Raw genomic sequence first — 25,467 nt, 5'->3', positions numbered from 1 at the left:
TTTTGGTTTTGAACCAGTTTGACATGACTGTCGACGAGGAAGAGGGCTGGCAACAGAGGAGGGGGCGTGCCAAAGAGACACCATCTTAGCACCAACATAACTGGTTTGTTCCATTTTGGAGTTTTGATGAAGCCTTCTGGATGGAAGGTGAAACGTTTCAATAAAAAAAGAAACTGTCCAGATGACCTGACTGAAAATTGTTGGATTGTATACCTGGATTATTGAGCATGGAATTTTTTGTATAAAAGGTAATTTCAGCAACAAAATCAAATTGATATTACAATTCAGAATCAAAATAAGCTTTATTATCATTGCATCGAGATACGAGAACATGTACGTACTGTTGTCCAAAAGATGGACGTAGTGCACAAAGTTGCTGCTAATTAGCGCGGCCCTCTTATTCTTATTCAGAATAATATTTTTGCTTAGATGAGAAAAGGGAAGAAAACATAAGGAGAGAAGGTATATAAAAAGATCTCTCACACCTTGTCCTAGACAGGGCACGGTTTGAGGCATTAAAAAAACCTACCACAGCAAAGAAACATAAATAGACGTTATACACATGATACATCTAGGCCGGTGAAGACATTGAATTTTAAGGGAAGGTCATATCATAGTCCAGAGCCCCCCACCCTCTCAGCCATTGTCCAGATAAGAGGTGTTACTCATCATCAGCTCGGTTGAGGTTCTGTCACATGTCCACGGCCTTGGGGAAGGGAGGGGTGAGGAGACAGACAAAGTGTCTTTGTTTTTACATGCCAGGAGGAATTGAGATAAGTCCGCCATCAAGGCCACAGTTTGGGTCTGGCAGAACTTGTAAATTGCTGTTTCTGCCTTTTAAAGTCTCGCTGGTTCATTTCTCTGATGGTGACTCCAAACAGCCAAATTGATTTCTTACGCCGAAAGTCAAGCTCACAGCTTCCCCAAAATTATTCCCACGGTTCATGATTGCTGCCAGAAAGTTCACAGTCCTGATAACAGCTGCACCAGCTCTCTGACGCAGCTCCACATAATTAAGTCTGAGTGCTGCCAAGCTTCGACACATTCCACACAAAGTTGTAGACAATCCAGAATTGACCAACCCAAACAGCAGAATCTAGTTGTCATCATGAATCCAATTTGTTTCCGTCGAGGTAAGAGGGTCCTCCTTACCTTGATTCCTGTCGGGAGAAGTTGATTAATTTTGTTGAGAGACCAGCTGATCAAGAGGCTCTTTAAGGGTTCACAAGACGAAAGAGAGCAAACAGGGAAGCGGGGGAACGGAGCAGAAGAGGACACGTCTGACTTCACCGGAGCACAGAGAGAGAAAAAATAATAATATTACAGATTATATATTGTACCTTATTTCACTTATTCAGTTCTTATTACAGCTCTTGTTAAGTTCAGTAATGGCTGATGGATAAAAATTTCTTTAAAATCTGTCTGTTTGTCTTAATTTATCTGTATCTTTTCTCTGATGGTAACAGTTCAAACAGATCACGTCCGGGGTGAGACATGTCTTTTAATATGTTGTGGGCTTTTTCAATGCAGCAGGAACTGTGTAGATCTTCCAGTGAGAGAAGAGGGCAGTCCACGATCTTCATCGATCTAAGATATAAACTAAGATACACTAAACGAATGCCCAACGGTACGCTAAAAGATCTAAGATATATGCCAGTCACTAGTAGTGCAAAACAATACACCGAACAGCAGCAGCACGATTCTCATAGGTTTGGTTCTACTATAATTTACACGCTTAATGTAAGCACTAACATAAACTAGGATTTATTCAAAGCATACAACAAAAATACAGAAAAAAGGCACCAAAAGTGAAAAATAAATAAATCTACAGCAGCATGGTCCTATTGGTTCTGATGACAGTGAGGTTATCTTAGCAACACGGTCCAGTTAGCAGCATGATACTGTTAGCGGCATGGTGTTGTTAGCGTTAGCAGGTCTTGTTGGCAGGTTCCTTCATCAGCTTGATGATAAGGATCACAGCAGTTGCCTCCTAGACTGCCGTCCAGAACCGGGTTCAGCAGACAGAGAACATCCAAGGTTCCACCGCGGAACCAAGCGGGTCCATAGAGTTTGGTCCATGCAGGCAGACGGAGGATCTTGTTAGCAGCGTTAGCAGGTCTATTTATCAGGTCCAGTCAGCAGCTTGATGGTAACAATGACTGCAGCAACTGCCCTCCCAGACAGTCCTCCAGAACTGGGTCCGGCAGACAGAGAACATCCAAGTTTCTCTGCAGAACTGAACAGGTCCATAGAGTTTGGTCCATACAGGCAGGTGGAGGATCTTGTTATCAGCATTAGCAGGTCCTTTCAGCTGCTCGATGGTAATAATGACCACACCAGCTGCCCTTACAGACAGTCCTTCAGAACCGGGTTCAACAGATGGAGAACATCCAGGTTTCCCTGTGGAGCCTAACGGGTCCATAGAGTTTGGTCCATGCAGGCAGATGGAGGATCATAGAGATGGAGACACCCGCCATAACAGGCCTGAGCCCGAGGCTGGAAGGACTGAACCACGATGGCAGGATGGCAGGATGGCAGGATGGCATGATGGCATGATGGCAGGATGGCAGGATGGCAGGATGGCAAGGCAGAGACACAGAAAACTCCACAAGTGTGTTGTGGTCATACCCGTACTGTGGATGTGCAGTGTAGGTGCAAAAAGGTTAAAACAAAACCAACAGGAACAAAAAAAAAGATTGAGTTCACCAGGAGCCTGTGAAGCTGTGACTTGGCTGAGCGTGGCCATTTTGGCACCTTCTGGGCAGTGTTGATAACTCTCGGGGGTGCTTCCTTCTGAGCCACTGTGCAGCTAAGATACCACACACTGATGCAGTATGTTCTCTATGGAGCGTCTGCAGAAAGACACCAGCAGTCTCTGGGTGATGTTGTTCCTCCTGAGCACTCCCAGGAAGTACAGTCTCTGCTGAGCCTTTTTCAGTAACTCAGAGGTGTTCCCGCTCCAGGTCAGGTTCCCATCAATATGGACTCCCAGGAAATGGTAGTCAGCTACTCTCTCCACACTGTCTCCACATATAATCAGGGGTGGGACCGCCATTTTCTTTTTCCTGACGTTGATGATCAGCTCCTTGGTCTTTGAGTTGTTGAGGAGCAGATTGTTCCCCCTGCACCAAGCAGTCAGTTGTTCCACCTCATCCCTAGACGAGTGAGCCTTCGTGTTCTTGGTATATGTATCATGAAACGCAATACAGACAGATTGATTAATCTGCCAATATTGGCCACTATTAAAAAAAAATTGGAAATCAACTGCGCTGATTAATTACCAAGTAGGAAAATGAAGATGCAACTGCTACCAACCTATTGTAGCCCACAATTTAGTTTAAGTGAGATTGTTTTTCTATGTATCATTTTTAACTACACATTTTTGTAAGGTTATTAAATATAGTTGTTGAATTTTGTTAAATGTAAAAATACATTTTGACCAAAAATTTTAAAAAAAATCTTGTTATATATCAGCCACTGGCTGCCCCGATTTAAAAATTTGCCTCAGAAACACTCATACTGGTCAACCTCTAAACAACACAGATGTTTAAGACGTCAAGTGGCTGCAATGGGTTTGATTTAGACTCTACAAGAAGAGCAACAGGAAGTACTAATAAGAAAAAGATTCAGAAGATGATGGGTGGTGAGACCATGGAAAGTTACAGAAGATTAAGACATTCCTAGAGGCTCATAGAAGAGCTGCAACTAAATGATGGTGAACGGCACAGATGCTCTGTTGCAATGTCACTGATAAAAACGAGATGGTTACACCATAACGGCAACAATACTTATATAGTTTAATTATCTTTGAGGCAAAAGCAGTAACCAAGATTACACTGTTGAACAATGAATTGCATTAGTAAATGTCCTGATCTCGATCAGTTTCCATGGGGTCTCCGTGACCAAAACCACTGATAATCATGACCTTTTAGTTTAATTTGTTTTTAGCCTCTACCTGACAGAAACATGAATAAAAGTCTTACTTGATGGTAGAATTGAGGTGCTGGATCTCCTCTCGGAGTCTCTGAACCTCCTCGTGCAGCTGAGCTCTCTCTTGCTGCATCTTACTGATGTACTCAGCCGTCTTCTGCAGTGTGGTGGCTTTACTGATCTGCAACAGCACACAGAGGGATTTCTACTTGTTAGGCGCACGCCATGTTTATTCACGTTTCGTTGGTACTACAGTTACATCCCCAATAAAGAACGTTTACTAAATGCCTTCATGTAGCTCAGTTTCCTGACGGAGTCCTCTTTGACGCTCGCCGCCTCCACATTTATCTGTAATGCAGCTGCACATCTTTTCACTGTACCTTTATGCTTGGCTGCGAGCTGAGCGTTGTCACAAGGTTATGTAAAGTATCAAACCCCAGTTTGATGTTGAACCGCCTCTTCTGCTCGGCCGAGATGTGAGTAATCCTCCTGGTCTCTGTTTGCTGCAAACAGCACAGCTCAGAAATACGTACGCAGATCCTACCTCAAACTAACGTTTTCTAAGAATATTTTTCACTTTTTTAACTCTCAAATAAGACAAAGTTATATGTGTATCTTAAAAAAAAGTCAGGCTTATAAACAAAACTGGACAGAACATCCTACCTTATTGAATTCTAGTTTTCCATGTCCTGAGAAGCCAGACTGTGGGGACTCGGGGTTGGAGGCTTTGTCTAAAGGATTTGGTGGAGAGATTTGTCCAGGATGTGCAGGAAAATGAACTGAAGAACACGATACCAAAGAGTCATTACCTTACCAACACTTCGCAGTGCATTCCCCAGCAATAATTCTGTTTTTGGGTACAGTGAGGTATGTAGAGGACGTACCCGTCATGCTGCTCCTGTCTGTGTCGTAAAGCTGAACAGGTGAGAGTTTCTCAGTCTTGGGAATGCGGAGGGTTGTGCTGGTGTTTGTGGAGCTGTGGGTGAGCAGGGCAGACACCGCCGAGCCTCTTGAGGTGCCGGCGTGAGGTCCGCTGTGTCCGAGGGCGGCACCGTGTCCGTGCAGAGGCGTCACTGCGGGCCATCCGGCTCCATGCTGCAGCTGTGAGGAAACTCCACTAACATGAGTAATCCTGCTTGTCTGCTAAACACACAGCAACCTCTTAGATGAGCTGATTCATACAAATACGAATAAAGACATGGGTGAGGTGGAAGTTGAGCAGAGCAGCATTGTTAAAAACAGTTTTGTTTGATCGTTTGCTTTGCATGCCACAAGTGAAAGGAGAGTAGTAATGGTTCTGTCTGTCTGTTTGTGGTTATCTGTTAGCAAAACATCCACTTGGTGTGTTCTAGCTGAAAATCAGAACCGACTGGTACACCAAGAACTACACAATGCACAACAGCTTGGTTTATAACTTTGGTTTTAAGTGTTGGAGTTGACCTTTTCTATCTGTTAGCAAAATGTCTCATAACTCACTGGACAGATTTAAGTGAGGGTGTCTTTCAGTGACGTAGCACGAGACCGAGGTAAACATTTTTTTCAAGCTTTGATCAAAACTACCATAATTTCGTGATTTCTCAACATGAGATCATTTTAGTCTGAATCACTGGCCTGCACTGTGCCCATATCCAGCAGACACTGCGCGAGAGGCTGGGGACACCCTGGACAGGTCTCCAGTCCATCGCAGGGACACATAGAGACAAACAACCATTCACTCTCTCACTCACTCCTAGGGACAATTTAGAGTTAGCAATCAGCCTAACATGCATGTATTTGTTCTGTGGGAGGAAACTGGAGCACCTGGAGAAAACCCACGCATGCACGGAGAGAACATGCAAACTCCACCCAGAAAGGCCCCCAGACCAGGATTTGAACCGGGAACCTGTGCGCTGAGAGGCAGCAGCTCTACCAGTTGTGCCACCATGCTGCCCGTTCTTTTGTACCACTATGTGCTAATTCACTAATGTGTAGGTGTATGATTCTCCATCAAAATTTTGTTGCTGTTCATAACTGTTGTCATTATGGCAATGACAATAAAGTTTAAAGTAAAGTAAAGAGGTAGCAACTGTACCAACTGAACCACTGTGCTGCTCGTGATAAAAACAGCAACTCAAATTATGAGTAAAATATAAATGCTGATGAGTTTTCAGTTGCTATAATATATTATTTGAGTCGCAGGGTGATTTTCTTAGTACCGTATTTTTCGCTGTATAAGTCGTATTTTTCTGCATAATTTTCATGCCCTGCAACTTATAGGCCGAAGCAACGTATTGATTTTTCCCCCATATTTATAAACCATTTTTTGGCTGAGATATGACCGTTTTAATTCATTCTGACTGAAAAAAAATTAAGCAGTACCACTTTCAGCCACTTGATGGCAGCAGAGTAGTAGTAGCAGTAAGGCATGCCGTTGTATCATGTAATAGGTAAACGTGGCTGTAATGACAAATACAAAAATGTTCAAGACAAAAAACAACTGGAATTCATTTATTATACTATACTTTATACTTTATTATCTTTGTCTTGAACTTTTTTGAATTTACCATGTCCTGAATGACTAAGAATTTTCACCAGCTATTAATGACTAAATCTGCTTGCCATACAGTTCCACCTTTGTTCTGCTTGCTGCTTGGAGCAACCATCAAACCAGCTTCACCACCCCGGCGAAAATGCAGCTAATTTGACCATTAAAGTGCATTTATTAAATAAAAGTTCAAATGAGACACACCTTTGCTATAATGTCGAGCAAACAAATAATTGTTTTAGGTGCTTATCTTGTTAAATTTCAAAGAAACAAGCACAGCGTTCCTCCTTCCTTTTTTTCTCCTTGCTCGGTGCGCTCCCAGAGCAACGAGGCAGTGAATGCGTATGAAATACAGCTTATTTGACTGTTAAAGTGCATTTATTAAGCAAAAGTTAGACTGAGACACACCTATACTATAATTTCGAGCAAACAAATAATTGTTTTTAATTGTTAATCTTGTTAAATTCTCGTTAAAGTCCTCCCATGCACGCTCCCGCGGCTGCCATTTGGCAGCCCATCGATTTTTAGCACAACACCGGCCCACATTTCCGGGTTGTCAGCGGTGACGTGAAACAAACGTGATGCATCAGTGGTGACGCATAATAGATGCAACGTATACAGCGAAACAACATATTTATGGATTTTTCCACTTTATTAGACAAATATGGACTGATGCAACTTTTAGGGCGGAGCGGCGGGTACGACGGAAAATACAGTAATCAAGCTTTCTGCTGCAAACATAATCAACACAAAGTTATTAAAAGTCTTTAAAGTGTAAAATGTACAACAATAATTTAGTATTTTTAGTTTTATTTTAACTTTAAATGTTATTTTCAATGGTACGTTTCCAGGGCACGGGCCATTTAGTCAGTTTTAAGTGAATCTTTTCTACTTTTAGTGAGAATCACAGCACATAGATTGATGTTCAACATGAGGGATGTAGATAAATCACATGATTCTCTGATGTAAGCTACTCAGATTCTATAGGTAGATTCATGACATAGTTTGATTCTTACCAAAGAGCTGGTAGATGTTGACCTCTGACCTTTGGTAGTCACCAGGGGAGTTTTATTAAATCCAAGTTTTGGCTTTCCTGAAAAAAAAGTGTATTTTATTTTCTTATTATTATTATTACCTGTTGTATGGTATGTAGCACATTTCTGAACTCACGTTCATGGGTGTTGGTGGAAAGAAGTTTAGCTAAGCAGCTTGTGGGCATGGGGGCACTGGACTGGGGGTCAGATGTTAAGACAGAGGGGCCAACAGTTTTCACTCCTCCTGTCTTTTGCTTGTGCTTCCCCCTGACTCCTGAAAGGACCACTTGCTCTGGGACAGAGAGACAGTGGGCTGCTGTGACAGGAGGGAGCGCAGAGTGGACTGGTGGGTCAGATGTGCCAACTGGGTAACTGGGAGAATGGCATTGAGTCTGGGAGTATGCTTCCACAGCTTGAGGGTAGCTGTCATTCTGGTACACAGAACTGTGAGCGCCCATGGTGGAGGCAGTATGAGTGATGACTGTGGAAGTCATGCTGGTTGTTGTGTAGAAGCCAAACTTGTGGCAAGGCAGCGGATTGAGAAAAGAAATACTAGCAGAGGCCAGTTGGTCACTGCCACTGGTGAAAGCAACAGAAACTGGTGCATCGTGGTATGACTGATGTCCATATGGCAAGGCTCCTGATACCATGCTGGATGTGTGGTATTTGCTGCACTCCTGACCCGGTCTGGTCTGGTCTGAGCAAGTGTTGGATGTAGAAGGCAAACTGTCAGATGACAGATTAGGCTGCAGAAGAAAGAAGTCAGTTTTACTGAAGAGGAATCTTTTACACTGGATGATGACCACACTATACAGTACATCCATGACCAGAGAGATTGTGGATGGCCTTTGCAGGGTCAGTGAGGTATTCAGGAGTGCAACAAAAACGCAGTGGGCTCCCCATTTCGTACAGTACAACACAATAGGCTGTTGGTTATAGTGAGCATGTAGAAAACTTCTGTAGTGAGTTCATGGTAGTTTGTTATTGTGGTGGAAGTGTATCTATTATGTGAGGTCTAGGTGTCATGTCTTGGCTTGGTTGTTATGAGTTTAAAGCATGTCAGGTCACGCTGGCTTCATGCCTATAGCCTTTCCTAAGGCGCTTTGGAATCTACCCAGAGTCCTGGAAAATAACAGTCCAAGAACGCTCTGCCTGGCAAAACTGCCTGACCTGAGGCAGAGCCTTCAGGAGCCAACACTGGACTGATGAGCTGTAGCTAGACACGTGAATGGTCATTGTCAATGACAGGTGACTGGGTCAACACCCCATCATGCCCACACTGCACTGGTAGGGTGCACTGGTAATTTCCTGTATCACTCTGCTACATGCATAGACTCAAAAAGATCCCATAAGTATATATATTTTTTTAATTTACAGATTAAGACGATGTCAAGGAAGCAACCTAGCACAGATTTTATTTATACCTGTGGCGTTGAAGTTCTGCTCATGTGGCGTGATTCTCTAGCATGTGGTTGCACGCAGACATGGTCATACCAGGGCGGAGCCTGAGGTGTTGTGCAACTGAGGATGCATGTGGTTTTGTCTTTCTTTGAATGTGCCTTTTTAATGCGTTTTCTAAATTTCCCATCACTCAGCCATGTTCTAAGAAGTTGTGTAGGTCACGGGAGGTGGAAAGAGCTCATCATCCTGTGTGAAGGAGCCTTAATCTTACCTTTTGGCCGTTTAGTGTTTGTTTAGCGTTTCTCTTAGTGTATATCTTAGATCCTTATATACTGTTTCTTTGTACACTTTATATTTTTGCTATTTTTGGGTGTAACTTGGAACCCTGTGCACATAATTCTGTTCCACTCCATGTACCACATGTGATGTGAATGACAATAAACCTACTTGAACAATAGTGTGTAAACAATGTAATTTATTCTGCAGATATGAAACATCAAGAAGACAGAGGAGCAGTTCTCCTCAGCTCTACCTGAGCCAGCTGGGTGTCAATAAGCAGCTGGGTGGTGGTTACCACAGGGGAGGGAACAGGAGCAAACGTTGCACTGGATGAGCTCTCAAAATAACTACAGTCAGTAAAACCAGTCTGTTCAGTGGGCTGGGCTCGGTAGTTGATAAAAATATCTGTAAAAAAAAGCAAAAATTGTTTATCAATGTGTCAGAATGAAAAGCAACTTGTTATATCAGGACCTAAAGGCAGTACTCTACTGACACTTCCTTACTACTGATACAAGTGTGTGTATTAAGAAGGTACAATTTTTAAGATAGGCCAATCAAAATGGGGTTTAACAAAAACTAAAGTTGCTACAAGTTTTTATGACAAATATCTTAAACAACTTATTTTAATCATAAAACGTAAAAAAAATAGTTTAAAGTTTCTAGGCCTGAAAAATGAAGCTGAATCTTTTTTTTTTCAGGCGGTGACACTGCTGGTCCGTGTTAATATCTGGATGGAAAATAACTCGTGTATCTCACTGTTTTCATTGATATACCCTGATATGACTTCATGACTACTTATATACAACATCATGACTCTTTTAAATTATACTTTAGTTTGAATAAAAGGAGCACAAAACCAACAAATCCATAATTTTTACTCATGTATAGCAAATAAAAAAAATGCTGTTGGATCCCAAAATATCAAATTTGTCCAAGAACAACGGATGGAAGTGAAAACTGAAAGTTAAAGGATGTAAGTCTCTTTGTAAGCTTTTATAAAATGTTTTACAACAATCGCTTTTACTGAAATTAAATTAAAAACCAAAATGTTCAAGGAGATGTACATTCATTTGATCCCATGTACGTACATCTTTTTTTTTTAAGATGTAACTTCATAACTTCATAACAACAACAAAAAATAACAATTCAACCAAAAATAACTCTGCCTGCACAAGACACAGATGTTTCAATTAGTTTTGTTTTTTTTGTAAATCTTGTAGAAATACATGGCTGTCATTTTCCAAACTTTTCAATTTCTCAGTAGATTTTTCTAAATAAAATATGACAAAACTGCTTAAAAAATATGAGAATTGGGTGCAAAGGTTCACAGTGGCTGCCGTCTCCCTGAATGAGGTATCTTGATATCCAGCAGTCTTCCTACATGTTAGTTGGACCTGATGCCCACCAACCTCCTTTTGGCCATTTTTTTCATTTGACCATGTCACATTTCGCACATGTAATGCGCTTTGCTGCCTCGGGCATGATTTTTGCTGCATTTCTAATGCCTCTGGTCACACATCTGCTCAGACAGCCTCCAAAACCCAGTTAGACTGTAAACATCAGTTTTGTTTCTTCTGCTCGAGTGCAAGATAACTGAAAGGATGTGGAAGTTCTGCTTTGCCAGCTCCTTGCAGCCAGACACTAATAAACAGCACATGAGGATCATCGGCTTGATGAGCAAGAGGAGCATAAAAGGCTGCAGAGGACATCCAGCCAGCGCTGGAGCATTACCTGCCAATGGTAGTTCTGTTCTAGTCTTTTACTTGTGAGTTAAACTGAATATTAACACACCTTGTATTTCTCCATACTTCATATATATAGTCCCTGATGTCCTCCTGCTCCCTGGATTCTCTGTGGACCTTGAGCTCTCCTGTGCCTCCTCAGCTGCCTCCACGCCTTTCTACCACTTGCCTTCTCCTGCCATTGTTCGGACGCGCACCCTCTTTGCCTGGAACCAGAGGGTCAGCTCTCCCTATGACTCCTACCTCTACCGTAAGAAAGAGCAGCAACAATATTATCACCCCTGCCGACAGACCAGTAGCCATCGACTTGCTCTTCAGGTTTCCAGCTCCCTCCCTGACATATTGAATGATTAATCACCTTGGTGTCCGTTCTCCTCGGTCCGTGTATCTGGATATAGCCGCAATCATTACAAAGGATAGTAGTAAATACAGTAGTTTATTTTAGTATTTATATAGATGTAAGGCATTATTAAGGCGTTTTAAACTCTTCCCACACTCTTGCTAAACTCTAAACGCTCTAAAAGAGCACAGAATGTCATGATTTCAGCTCTCTGCCACCTGCAAGCGCTCTCGGCCATAGCTGCTCTCTTGGCCACGCCCACGTCTCGGCTGATGAGCGGAGATATGACACGCTGCAGAAGGAAGCTTTATCTGCAGCTGTGGGCTGCACACTGATGCTAAATAATTTAAAATAATTCATTTTAAATAAACAATCCATGTCAATTGTGCGGCTCATCCATCAATACGGCAATTGTGTCATGTCCAATCTTATTTTGAAAAACCGAGACAGAGCGAGTTTGCGAAAAACGAACAACAAAGTAGCGAGGGACTACTGTAATCTACTGTAGATTTGAATGCATGCCACCATCTTAACCAGGACTCCCCGATGATTTAAGTCAATGGGACTTTCCTAGTACAAAATGTAAAATAAAAAATACATAAAGAATTGACCTACAAGCAAACCATTTTATAGTAAATTTCTTTTATCAGTGGGAAATATAAAAAAATAATTGGTTCATCCTTTAGTAATTTTTGCCACCTGAAGTAAAATCGCCCCAAAAATTCCCAAACTCCTGTTAATTTTATTTTATTTTGAACTACATTAAAAATATTTAACTAGCTGGGAAAAGTACTTGCGCCTGTGTCTATGTATGTACTGCCCTTCACACATAAACCGACACACGGTGAGTACCTGGTATTTCCATGAAATCATCCAGGTTGGGCTGCAGTGGAGTCAGGCCCGGCTGAATGATGTCAGCATTGCTGGTGTACGCTGAGGATTCAAAACACAGAAAAGATGGCTGCCACAGCTAATAAACTTTAGTCTAATCTAAAAATGGCTTCACCTCAGTTAAATTTACTGTTACCGAGTTAAAGTTTGATGTGGTATTAACTGGGAGTCATCCTCAACACATGCTCCGAGCACTAACAGATCTTGTTAGCACATCATTTACAAGGTTTGACTAAAACAGCTGGATTTTTCAACAGATGACCCAACTCTAAAACTCAAGCAGCAGGTGATATGCATTGCTTAAAGTCATAATAGGACTTAAAAAAACATTTTTGTCAGTATTTAGTTTTTCAGTTGTGTTTTCAATTCATTGTTTCCCTACTTTATGTCTTGAAGAAACAAAGCTGAGTACGTCGAAGGGAGTGCTGAATCTCTGGATCTTTACACTTGCATTTACAGTATACATAAAAATCTGGTGCCCGTTTTCTGACAAAAAAAAATCTTATTTCCCCAAGGAAACAAAATATCTACCGGTAATTTAATCTCACTGATTTACACACAGCCGAACTCCTCCTATTTTACCTTGTCATTTCTCAGGGATGATAGCATAATCATATGAGTTTGGGTTTCCATGGAGACAACATTTACAGTAGGTTCTCCCTTAACACAGTTTTAATTGTAGCCATTGTAAGATCCATTCATCCATTATCTTTACCCGCTTCTTCCTTTTCAGGTCACGTGGGTCACTAGTGTCCATATCCAGCAGTCATTGTGAGAGAGAGACGGGGGACACCCTGGACAGGTCTCCAGTCCATCACAGGGATACATAGAGACAAACGAGACAAACAACCATTCACTCTCTCACTCACACCTAGAGACAATTTAAAGTTACCAATCAGTCTAACAAACATGTTTTTGGTCTGTGGGAGGAAACCGGAGTACCAGGAAAAAACCCACGCAGCACGGAGAGAACATGCAAACTCCAGCCAAAAAGAATAAGCTTTATTGTCATTGCACAGTTGAGTACGGCGAAATGTTCCATACAGCTGTCCTAAAGATGGACAAAGGTGTACAAGGGCTGCAGCTTCTAGGAAGAACTATCCTTGTTGCTTAGATAGAAAAAGGGAAGACACATCAGGAGAGAGTGGTATAAAAAGAAAAGATCTCTCGCGCCGTGTCCTTAACAGGGCAGTTTAAGGTATCAAAAAAATCTACCACAGCAAACAACGTAGGTAGACACAGCTTCTTCATTTACGTATCCACCAGATTTGGAAAATGTGTGAAGAGAGGCTCTGATACACAGGACAAAGAGCAAAAGTAGGAGGAAGGCAGGAAAGGGAAGAAACGCGTCCATCTTGTTCGAGGGAAAGTGAGGAAAAAAAGGTCCCTGGCCGGGATTTGAACCGAGGCAACCTGCTCACTGTGAGGCAGCAGCTCTACCCACTGCTCCACTGTGCTGCCTGCATTATAAGATGTTTAATGTATTTAGTATTCTACTGATTTGTCTCCACTGACCAAATTCTGTTCAAGTGAGAAATTTCAAAATAAGTTTTCAGACATTAATTATTGCATGCTTATCATTGTCCTATTAAAGTCATGATTACATGTATTTGTAGCTGTTGTTCTTATTTTTATTTATTGAAAAGATGACACTTAACAGTTTTTTTTTATTATTCAGTTGAAAATGAAATTAAGCTTGCAGATTATGAACATCTTTATTCTACTGGGGGACATCAATGCCCACGTGGGTAATCACAGTGTGAGCTGGAGGGGAGTGACTGGGAGGAACGGCCTTGCTGATCTGAACCTGAGCGGTGTTCTGTTGGGAGTTCTGTGCTAAGTCATAGTTTGTCCATCACGAATGCCATGTTCGAACATAAGGATCTCCATAAGTGCACTTGGCACCAGGACGCCCAAGGTCGTAGATTGATGATTGACTTGGTAGTTGTGTCATCTGATTTGCGGCCATTTGTTTTGGACACTCGGGTGAAGAAGAGCTGAGCTGTCAATTGATCACCACCTGGAAGTGAGTTGGATCAGATGGCAGGGGAAGATGCCAGACAGAAACGGTAGACTCAAACATGTAGTTTGCTGTGAACCCCTGGCAGAAGAACCCATAAGCGAGATCTTCAACTCACACCTCCGGGAGAGCTTTAACCATATCCCAGCTGAGGTGGGGGACAATGACTCAGAGTGGGCCATGTTCCGCACCTCACTTGTTGAGGTAGCTGCCTTGAGCTGTAGCCGCAAGGTTGTCTGTGCTTCTCACAGTGGCCATCCACAAACTCGGTGGTGGACACCCCAGGTTAGGGAGGCTGTCAAGCTGAAGAAGGAGTCCTATCGGGTCTTGTTGGCCAGTGGGACTCTGGAGGCAGTTGAGGAGTACTGGAGGGTCAAGCAGTCCACAGCCTTGGCTGCTGCTGAGGCAAAAGCTCGGATGTGGGAAGAGTTAGGCGAGACCTTGAATAGAGATTCTCGGTCGGCTCCGAGGATATTCGGGCAAACCATCAGACAGCTGATGAGGAGAAAGCAGCACTTTACTAACACTGTGTTCAGTGAAGGTGGGGTGCTGTTAACCTCAACCAGTGTTGTCGTCGGGAGGTGGAAGGAATACTTCTCGGACCTTCTCAATCCCACCAGCACATCTTCCATGGAGGAAGCTGAGTTGGGAGACTTTGAGGTTGATCCGTCCATAACCGTGGCTGAGGTTGCCGAGGTAGTTAAAAAGCTCCACAGGGCAGGGCTCTGGGAGTGGATGAGATTCACCCTGGTTTCCTTAAGGTTCTGGATGTTGTGGGACTGTCTTGGTTGACATGCCTTTGTATTGTCGTGTGGACATCAGGGGCAATGCCACTGGAATGGCAGACTGGGGCGGTGGTTCCCCTCTTCAAAAAGGGGGATCGGAGGATGTGCTCCAATTATGGGGCATCACTGTCCTCAGCCTCCCTGGTGAGGTCTATTCAGGGGTACTGGAAAAGCGAGTCTGATCGTGGGTCAACCCTCAGATTCTGGAGGAACAATGTGGGTTCTGTCCTGGCTGCGGAATACTGGATCAGCTCTTTACCCTCATTAGGATCCTCGAAGGGCCATGGGAGTTTGCGCATCCAGTCTACATGTGTTTTATGGACTTGGAGAAGGCATTTGACCGTGTTCCTCAAAGGTACACTGTGGTGGGTACTCCGGGAGTATGGGAATGGGGGTCCGTTGTTACAGGTTGTTCAGTCACTATACAAGTGGTGCATGAGTTTGGTTCTCATTGTCGGTAGTAAGTCGGGTCGGATCCCTTCAGAGTCGGAGTTGGACTCTGCCAGGGCTGCCCATTGTCATGATTCTGTTCATAACTTTTATGGACAAAATTTCTCGGAGCAGCCAGAGGGTGGAGGGATTCCGGTTAGGTGGTCTCAGGATTCCATCTCTGCTCTTTGCAGATGATGTGGTCCTATTGGTGTCATCGTGCCATAATCTTCAGATCTCACTGGAGTGGTTCAAAGCTAAGTGTGAAGCGGCTGGGATGAGAACCAGCACTTCCAAATCTGAGACCATGGTCCTCAACTGGAAAGGGGTGTATTGTTCTCTTCAGGTCAAGGGTGAGGTTCTGCCTCAAGTGGAGGAGTTCAAGTATCTCGGGTTTTGTTCACGAATGAGGGAAGAATGGGGTGTGAGATTGACAGACAGAGTGGTGCAGCATCTGAAGTATTGCAGACTCTGTACCGGTCCGTTGTGGTGAAGAGAGAGCTGAGCTGTAAGTCAAAGCTCTCTGTTTACCGGTCAGTCTATGTTCCTACCCTCACCTATGGTCATGAGCTCTGGGTAGTGACCGAAAGAATGAGATTGCGGATACATGCAGTTGAAATGAGTTTCCTTCGCAGGGTAGCTGGTCCCTCCCTTAGAGATAGGGTGAGAAGTTCAGTCATCCAGGAGAGATTCCGAGTAGAACCACTGTTCCTCCACATCGAGAGGAGCCAGTTGAGGTGGTTCGGGCATCTGGTAAGGATGCTCCCTGGGTGCCTCCCTAGAGAGGTGCTTCAAGTATGTCTGACTGGAAGGAGACCCCGGAGAAGACCCAGGACATGCTGGAGAGACTATGTCTCTCGATTGGCCTGGGAACGCCTTGGAATCCTCCCAGAAGAGCTGGAAGAGGTGGCTGTGGAAAGAGATGTCTAGACCTCCCTGTTCAAGCTGCTGCCCCCAAGACCCAACTTAGCAATAAACGGAAGATAATGGATGGATGGATGAATGGATGAGCATCTGTTAAGATTGATTTCAAAGCACCAGTCATCTTTGATTCTGTGGTTCAAGTAACAGTCAGTCATTCTAGTGACTTTAGGGTGTGAACTACTCACCATTGTGCCGGTCACTGTTCCATGGACACGGTGTCTGTGTCATGGTGAAAAGAGTGTCGGAGATGTCGGACAGAAGGCAGTCCAGGTCAAACATGTGCACCTCCACTGGAGCGAACTCAGGCTCCAGGAGGCTTTGATTGGACTTTTTGTCCAGCTTGGCCTGGCAGATGTGTCCCTGCAGCACATCAGGCAGGAAATGAAAACACTTAACGGTGTCCATAGAGAGACAGACTGAGTCAGTGCGTGGTTTAGCCATCAGAGGAATCTTTGTAAATGGAGGTTTGACACCACAGGGAGGCTTTGACGGCATTTGATCCTGCTCGTCTTTACAAGAGGTGTGTGTGCAAAACATATTTAATATACAAAACTGTGTAGCATTTGTAATGTTAAAAATAGAACATACACATTTAAAAAATGTTCAACAATATCTTGGAAGTAATCATTTGCATAGCATTCAGTCAGCCAGAGACACTTCATAATAATTAGCCAATATTTTGTGGAGAGTAAAGACTCACAGAAACTGCAGTTCATCACACGCTCCTTTCCTTCTACACAAAGCGCTTTGTTTCACCCTGAGACTCTCTGCCGTCTTCATCCTCCACTCTGGACCTGGAGCCACTTTTATAAGGAAGCTCAGATTGAGCCGGAAACTATTTTGATTACGTCTGAGTGGACGACATCTCCTCAGAGCACTGTCGTGTTTGCGTGTGTGTGTGTGGGTGTCCCATTATGAAAAAGCAGTTTTCACACATTAAAAAACAACAACAAACAAACAAAAGCTCCTCACAGGTTATCATTATGTGGTTTCATTTTGACGTCTCACCATTTCAAAAACAGTGGCAGCCTTTTGTCCCTGACCTAATTCTGGGAGTCACTCACATGTGAATGCAAAAAGGAAGACCTGAGGCTTCAGCCAGCCCAAACAGCCCCAACAAGACTCAAAAATATTTTGCTTCCGACAAAGAGAACTTACGTTTTTAAAGGGTTTCCTGCAACTGGGTGGTATATCTCAATACATGCATCTCGATGTGAAATACTGAGAGGATACAGGAACATGTTTAAAGAGAGGAAAACCAAAAGACGAAATAAATGAATCCAAGATTTTAGGTTCAACTGTCTGAACAAAAACAGGTAGAAATCAAACATGAAGTTTTTAGAATTAATCTTTAGGAATCCATGGATATATGTGGAAAAATGTTATTTGAGTCACAAAAAGGCCAGGTTTTTATCCTTTGCGCTTCTAAAAGCAAATAATAAAATATAGAAATCCTACAGTAGAAGAAAAGGATAAGATAGTTTTATGAGAGACCAGATGGGGACCACTGATCATCTTGAGGTGGTGGACCAAACTAAAAGCTATAACAAAATATTTTGAAATTCTATTACATCATTATTACATAGACTGTTAGAAAAATACTGCAATATGGAAGTTAGGCAACTTTTTATATAGGCCGACTTGGTTTAGATTTTTTATTTTACAGTTTATAACCTCCTGAGACCTTGTAACCTGATGTGATGTCTGAGAATTGACTTTCTGCATAATTTTATTGATTTTTCATCATCAAGTCAACTTTTTCATTTAAGTTTATATATATATATATATATATATATAATGCAGAGTTATATTTTTAATTGAAAAACTTTGTTTGCTTCATATATTTTTAGGTTAAATTTGCTCAAATGGCTAGAGGAAATAAAAAAGTGACACCGCAAACTTAAGCTCAGAAATTATAAGAACGAGGCAGTTTGGCCATTTCATTTTGTATTTTGCTTTGTGTGTTACCTGTTGTTTTGTCTGTACAGCACTTTGGTTGGCCTTGTAGCTGTTTTAAGTGCTTTATAAATAAAGTGGTATGGCATGGTATGGTACGGTATGGTATGGTAAGGATGAAAACCTGCAGAGACGGCCAATGATGCTCCTGTAAAATACCTCAATCTCTCTTCAAATTTACAATTAGTCAAAAAGAAATTTATAAATCTCTGCCTGAATCTGTTACAAAGTTATGAGGTACAACTCATATTTGCTTTGAAAGGTGCTTTATTTTTAGGTCCATAACTGTGTGAGGGCTAGCAGGTGGGACTTTAAGCTCCACGCTGCTAGTGCACAGACTCTGGTTCCCAAGTCCAACATGGCAGTTCCCTTAAACTGAATCCTGCTGGCCTCAACCCCCAACAGCAACAGAAGAACAGGACACCTGGTCTTTAATGTACAAAGTAAACAGACTATGGTCTGGCTTGAACCAGCAGATGGGTCTTAGTAAAACTTTCAATAAAAGTTTCAGAAAGTGGCTCAACCACAGATTAACTATTGGACGCAGTCCAATTTAAGATGGCCACCACAGCTAGTAAACTGTAGCGAACACAAAAATGGTTCTAACGCAGCCATTTTAACAGACGTTAAGCTTTGGTGTGGTTGTAGCTGAGAGTCTTTCCCTGCACAATGTGCATTTGTTCAAAAAACACTACTTTAATATTTCCAACTGCTTCGTTCAACTTTTTGAACGCGCTGACATCATTTTGTTTTTGTTTAAGAAAATGAATACTTCTGTTTATTAAAGTTCAGACCAGTAAACCAAATATCAGGAGTATCTCATATATATATATATATATAATACGCCCATCAACAAACTATTATTTAACAATCTATAGCAATGGCTAGACAAGTCCAGGTATAGACATTGTATAACATTTAACCTTGATTGTGACCTTGTTTGTAGCTGGGGTGATGAAAAGAGATGGGACAGTCTGTCTAGTGATGTCATCATGACATATAACAATAAAGTTTCATTAAATTGTCTTGAGTGGTTCAAAAGTTATGAGCTGGACAAGAGAAAATGTGTGTAGATACGTACAGATGGAGATTAAACCATAATGCACCCTGCCTTCAACGAGCGTATAAAAATTACAGTTAAGTTCTCGTTACATTTTAGATCCCATTTATACGCAGGACTTTTCTACAAATTCAGTCTTTCATTATTTGTATGGACTCAAACGACAAAACTTTCGCATATTAACAATGTGGCATCTATTTTACGCACATCCTAGAAACAAAAAGCACAATGGAGCAGTTTTTAGTTTGTCTGCATCTGCTTCACTTTTCGATTCTGTCACTAATAAACTTCTATGAAGTGTTAAAAAGATTTTTTTAAGAGAATCTTTTTGGCAGAGCTTTAACGACAAGCTTCGCCCCCTCAGGCCAACCACAAGGACCCCACATTCCCAGATAGACAGAATTATTTTATGCACGTTTGAGGTGAGCTCCAACAAGGCACAGATTCTCCATCAACCGGAGAGCAAGTACTCCAGGTAACAGCAACCATGTTAGAAAGTGTTCGACAGAGTTAATTCACACAAGGCAGCTGGGCCCTAACATCTATGACCATGTGGCGTGGGAATTCTCAGAGCAACGTCGAAGACGGTTTTAACATTGGGCTCGATCAAAGCATTGTGCCCACCTGCTTTAAAAGCACTACTATTACTCCAGTCAAAACCAGTCTGCTTAAATTACTAGAGGCCGTCGCTCTTATCCATGAAATGTTTCGAGTGGCTTGTTTTACACATCAAGAACCACCACCTGAATATTTTGGTCCTCTCCAGTTCACATGAGCTCCACTAAAGATGCCATCTGTCACATCTGGAGGGCAGGTGCATGTACAGTTGGTTATTTTGCTTCCTGCCATAGAGGCAGCAGTAAGCCAGGGTGGACAACTGCACCTTAAATACCATTACAGTGAGTTCATTGTTGTTAGAATTAATCTTAAATACATTCTAATAAATTCCAGGATTCTGTCTATTTTAATTTTAGGAACATATGCCAGATGCACTAACAGCACAGACGATGTTACAGTGCAGATAATGCACTAATACTGTTCAGAGGTTGTTTCTCTGAACCAATCAGAACAATCTTACAAGGTATCACAAGACAAGAGCATCCAAGTGGAAGGCTCTCAGTACTTTTTCCCAAAGTAACTAAATACAGTACTTTTCCAGTGGTTGCTCTTTGGCATTCTGCCTTAAAAGCTATCATGCAAAATTATTATTTGAGCTTCTGGTATTACAAGAATTGATCCACCTCTTGCTCCAGGGTCTTTGTGGAATGTTCTAGTCCTCTGATATACTGTAGAACGAAATCAGTCATTAACTTTGCTAAGGCATCATAAATGCCTTACATTTTTGTCACATCCATTTCATAGTTTGTATCAATCTGCAATCAAGCACTGAAAGCAACATAAGCAATTATTTTGTGCCTCAAGGCTGTGTCCTGAGCCCCCTTCTGTTCAGTCTACTCCTATATGATTACTCTGCTCACTTCAGCACCAATCAATCAAATCTGCAGATGACTTGAAAGTAGTGGTGTTAACCAGGAACTATGATGAGACTGCATAAGTGAGCAAGGGGGAGAATGTATAATTGTGGTGCAGATCACACAGTCTACACCTAAATGTGAAGATAGTGGTTGGTTCTAGAAGGGTTGAATATCAACATCATTCACCACTGAACATCACTGGTGCTCAGCTGGTAGTGAGTCAACCACATCAAACTCTTGGTGTCCACTTGGCAAATGATCTGACCTCTGCAGCAGTGAACACCACAGCTATTGATAAAAAAAAGCCCATCAGTGGCTTCGCCTCCTCTAACACAGGATAAAGGTAGGACACACCTCATCTCATCACTTTTTACAGAGAAACTTTGGAGTCTGTGCTAACATACAGCCTGACTGCCTCATTCAGTTGTTGCAAAGCTCTGGAGAAACAACAGCTAAGCAGGATTGTAAAAACAGCAAGCAGAGCCACTGGTGTTCCTCTAGTCTCACTGTTGGAGATCTTAAGCAACGATGTGCTCACGGGTCCAACAACATATTAAAGGGTCCTCACCACCCTGCCTATGACCTATTTCACTTGCTGCATCAGGGAAAAAATATTCAAGGCTTTGTTCCAGATCCAGCAGGACGCTGAATAGTTTCTAACAAAAAATTAGGGTTGGGACTGTCCATGTTGCCAGTAAGCACTCTGGTGGCTGATAAAAGGCCTATTCTGGAGAGGCAAACTATGCTGCAGAGGCTGCAGGTCAGTGACTGGTCAAGGGTTGAAGCAGAGGTTTTTGGTCTTTCTTCTGCCTCTCTTTCCCTCTAGGCTGGTGGTGCATGCAGATTCAAAAGCTGCCACTGCCTTATGGGTGGTGTTGTGCCAGCTTGTTCTGTCAGTGGCTAAGGAGGACCATGTGTGGGTGTCAATGTAGCATGTGGTCAGGGAGTTCTTGACGAGGTTCTTATACCTCTTCTTTGGGGCATCTTGGTTGTGGTGCCCAGAGAACAGTTAGCTGTACAGTACGACCTTAGGCCGGCAGTGGTCTTCCAATCTGGACACATGCTCTGCCCATTTAAGTCATGCCTGGAGGAGCATGGTCTCGATACTAGTGATCTCTGCCTGTTGGAGGACTAAGATGTTGGTTATCTAGTCACTCCAGTGGATGTTAAGGATGGAGTGAAGACAGCGCTGGTGGAAGTGTTCCAGGAGTTGGAGGTGCCTTCGGTATGTCACCCCTGTCTCTGAGCCGTACAGGAGGGTGGTTAGTACCACTGCTCTGCATACTTGGACCTTTATCCCCGTCCTCAGGTCTTTCTTGGACCAGATGTTTTAGAGTCTGCCAAAGGCACTATTTGCTTTAGTCAGCCTGTTGTTGATTTCCGTGTCAGTTTTGACAACAGATAAAACTGTGCACACAAGGTATGTGAACTCATTCACAGCCTTCAGCTCAGCTTTCTTGATGCTGATGTGTGGTGGGTGGTCTGGTTCATTTGGTGCTGGCTGATGGATTCTTTAGACTGACCAGTCCAGTTTTTAATGTGCATTGTTCTTATAAGAAGTTACAAATACATTTGTTGTATCTTATCCTAACATTCTTTCTCTGTATTTTGATATTGTGTTATTGTGAACTTACTTGCCATCTAGTGGCACAGAATGGGTGTTTTGTCATTTTTGTGGACACGTGTGGATAAACAAATTTTTAAAAAGTCTAATAAAATCTGTTTAAAAATATCTACTGTAGCATAGATGAAGTCTTGTAAAACAGTCAAAATTTTCTAGAAAAGGTGTTTGTATATTGACAACTAGATGTCAGCTTGAGTCCGTTTCGGCCCTGTTATGTGGATTTTGAGTCAAACCATAGCTTTTGTGCTGCAATCATTTGTGTACACAAAAAAAAAGCACTTGTTTCCTCTGAAACATTTATAGTTATTGGCCACAATAAACATTCAAAAACACTAACATTTCCAGAGATCATTCTAGCGCAACATGGCCTAAAAACATGTGTAACAGAGATTACCAGATAATAAAGTGGAGAACAAAACTCTGATCTGTTTTTATCCTGTTTGTAATATTAATATTAATATTGTACTTTCAATTATAAACTTCCAACATGGATTAAACTCATATTGTTTCCCACTGCTGACTTTAGTGAATATAAAGTCCATAATTATTGATGTGCTTCTTTAGGACGTCCCTTGCGGCTGCAACCTCTCTTCTTCTAAATATTTTGTTTCTGCATCCTATGATGGATGTAACTCACTGCCCCTTCAGCTGCTCAGGTCTTGCAAAGCACAGCAGGAAGTAGGTCGCATTTGAGGAAATGACATGAAATTTTGAAGCTACTTCACTTGAATAAGGATTAAAAAAATAAAACCCAAGAAGGTGTTTGTGGGATTGTCACAGCTGGCAATCAGTTTGTGTCAGTTGCCTACAAATGTCAGGTTAAATGCACCTCAACTTGTTTCACCCATGTATGCTCCCCTCTCTCTTCCCATCTAGTTAAGCAAAAGAGGCTCATTCTACATGTTCTTATGTAAACTAACTTCATTCAGATGGAAATAATGTTAGCAGGTCCCCAGCCCACATGAAGTGGGACTCCATAAGGTCAAAGTCAATATTTATCAACCTTTGTGTGTTTCCAAACCTACAAAGAGCCATGTAGGTGTAGGTGTAGCCACGAGATAAGAGAAGGATGTGTCAGTTTACGTACCTCTTGTAGCATGGACAGAATATCATCCTTCTTTTTCTGAAGCTGCAAAACAACAAACAGCAAAATGTGCAAACTGATTCAGAAGCAACAAGCTTGCCACAAAAATACGAAACCCTAAATGGAGGATTTATAAAACCTGGTCTCAAAGGCCAGATCAAGTCGTAACGCCCCACAGGCCTTGGGTTCTGCACGTGTTCTAGACCGTGCACATTGGCCTCGGGCTGTTTCTTAACCACCTTGACAGCCATCCCAATGTTCTGAATTTAATCTACTAGAGCAGGTGTCTGCAACCTGTGGCTCTGGAGCAACATACAGGTATGGCTCTTTGGTCCTTCTGCAGTAACTCTTACAAACTTTGACCAAAAACTAACATAGAACTGATTTGTATTGGTTGTTACGAAATAAAAAAGTGCTGTGTTTTATTTTTCTATGCAATGATGAAATTAGTCCTCCGCATTTAACCCAGCACACCTGAGATGCGCACAGGTGGAGCAGTGGGCAGCTATGTAAGCAATTGGGGATTGGGTGTTTTGCTCAAGGACACCACGACATGTGGACATGGCAGGGAGTTGAACCTGCAACTTTCTGGTCCCAATTCGGCTGCCCTACCTCCACACCGTGTCAGCCCCTTTGTTGTTTTTGCCAAACAACAAGAACAAATGCTAGTTTTGGAAGTTTTTCTATGATTTCTATTGCAAATATGTGAATACTAGTACTAATAAATAAAGGATGAATGAAAATACAAGGAGCAAAACATACTGTGCTCACATTTGTATCCTGATGCACGTTAAATAATGCAGGTAGAAAAATATAACATTTTCTGACTTAACTTTCTTAGGTACTGACTTTAACTTTATGCTTTATTTCTTCAGAGTAGAATATCGGTAATTAATTTTTCCACAAAAAAAAACAAAAAAAAAAACACATAGGCTCGCATTTTTAATTGTTTAAATAAATAAAAATGTAGAAGGTAAAAAAAAAAAAAATCCTTCTTTACAAGAATCTGGTGTAAAAAAAATATATATATAAAAAAAAATTAAACATATTTTGTGTTTTATTACATCACCAGAAGCCAGAAAAGCTCCCGCCAGCAAACCATAAGTGGTCCACGGGCTACTGGGCTGATCCCAGTTGTAGCAGGTTTTGCAGCTCTGGACAAATTTGTAATTAATGATTATACAAATAGTGAACGAAGGGATAAAAATGCCTCTTTTGATCGTAAAGGTTGCAGACCCCTGTACTGGAGTACTCTGTAGAAATGAAGATGCACAAACTTTCTGAACATGTTCAAGGTTCAAGCAACAAAACTGCTAAATTGTGCCCCTCATGTGAGCAGAATGCTTCAAGACATTTTAAAGGCTCCCTGGTGAGTGCTGTTCAAAAACTAGTCTGCAACAGGTCCATCCCACACTGACTTCAGGTAGTTAATAAACGCCTTCCTATTCCTGAGGGTTTGTCACATTAAATAAATAGGAATAAAACCTGACATGACCACCCAGATTGCATATGTCATACTTTAAGGTCAAGTCTCACCCTCTTCTTGTAGTAAATCCTCCACTTGTGATATTCCTTGATGACCACCTCAATCCTCCTCTTCCAGTAGCTGCCTTCCAATATGATGGCCTGTCCACACAAACCAGTGACAACGTTCAGGACACCCCGCAAAGAGGACATCCTTCGCAAAACCTTCTCAAATTTCTCACTTCAGGCTTTCGATGAGCTTCTGCCTCTGAGCCTTCCAGCGGAGAGCTAAACCCACACACCAGGTTCTTCCTTTTCTCCACATCTGATCAAAATCAGAACAAACAACATAACACATTCAGGCGCATTCCAAATAAGATAAAGATAAAACAGGAAACTTTAGAGGTGACAGTGACCAAAAAAAAATAAAACGTGGTCAGGGTCATTCAAACAGGTGAATATTTTGGCAACTTTGAATTGTAGTTCTGTGGAAAGAAAACGAGTA

At 42.1% G+C, this 25,467-nt stretch overlaps 1 protein-coding gene across 3 annotated transcripts in view; it reads right to left on the bottom strand.

Annotated features, from left to right (window-relative positions):
* LOC119420207 (carbohydrate-responsive element-binding protein) overlaps positions 1 to 25,467 on the bottom strand; it is a gene marked incomplete at its 3' end in the record, with an annotated part of 34,255 nt that overhangs the window by 3,030 nt on the left and 5,758 nt on the right. Inside the window, 12 exon segments of one of the 3 annotated variants that reach the window (XM_037687592.1) lie at positions 3,984 to 4,111; positions 4,311 to 4,433; positions 4,594 to 4,709; positions 4,815 to 5,073; positions 7,471 to 7,547; positions 7,625 to 8,234; positions 9,422 to 9,573; positions 12,103 to 12,183; positions 16,485 to 16,659; positions 23,502 to 23,543; positions 25,035 to 25,124; positions 25,205 to 25,287. In XM_037687592.1, the coding sequence (XP_037543520.1) occupies positions 3,984 to 4,111; positions 4,311 to 4,433; positions 4,594 to 4,709; positions 4,815 to 5,073; positions 7,471 to 7,547; positions 7,625 to 8,234; positions 9,422 to 9,573; positions 12,103 to 12,183; positions 16,485 to 16,659; positions 23,502 to 23,543; positions 25,035 to 25,124; positions 25,205 to 25,287 (1,936 nt within the window). 3 annotated transcript variants of the gene reach the window in all.

This window comes from Nematolebias whitei, chromosome 14 (assembly GCF_014905685.2).
Source record: "Nematolebias whitei isolate Nwh7 chromosome 14, NemWhi1, whole genome shotgun sequence".
NCBI lineage: Eukaryota > Metazoa > Chordata > Actinopteri > Cyprinodontiformes > Rivulidae > Nematolebias > Nematolebias whitei.
The sequence above is the reverse complement of the archived record's forward strand: the minus strand, read 5'-3'. Positions and strand labels throughout refer to the sequence as shown.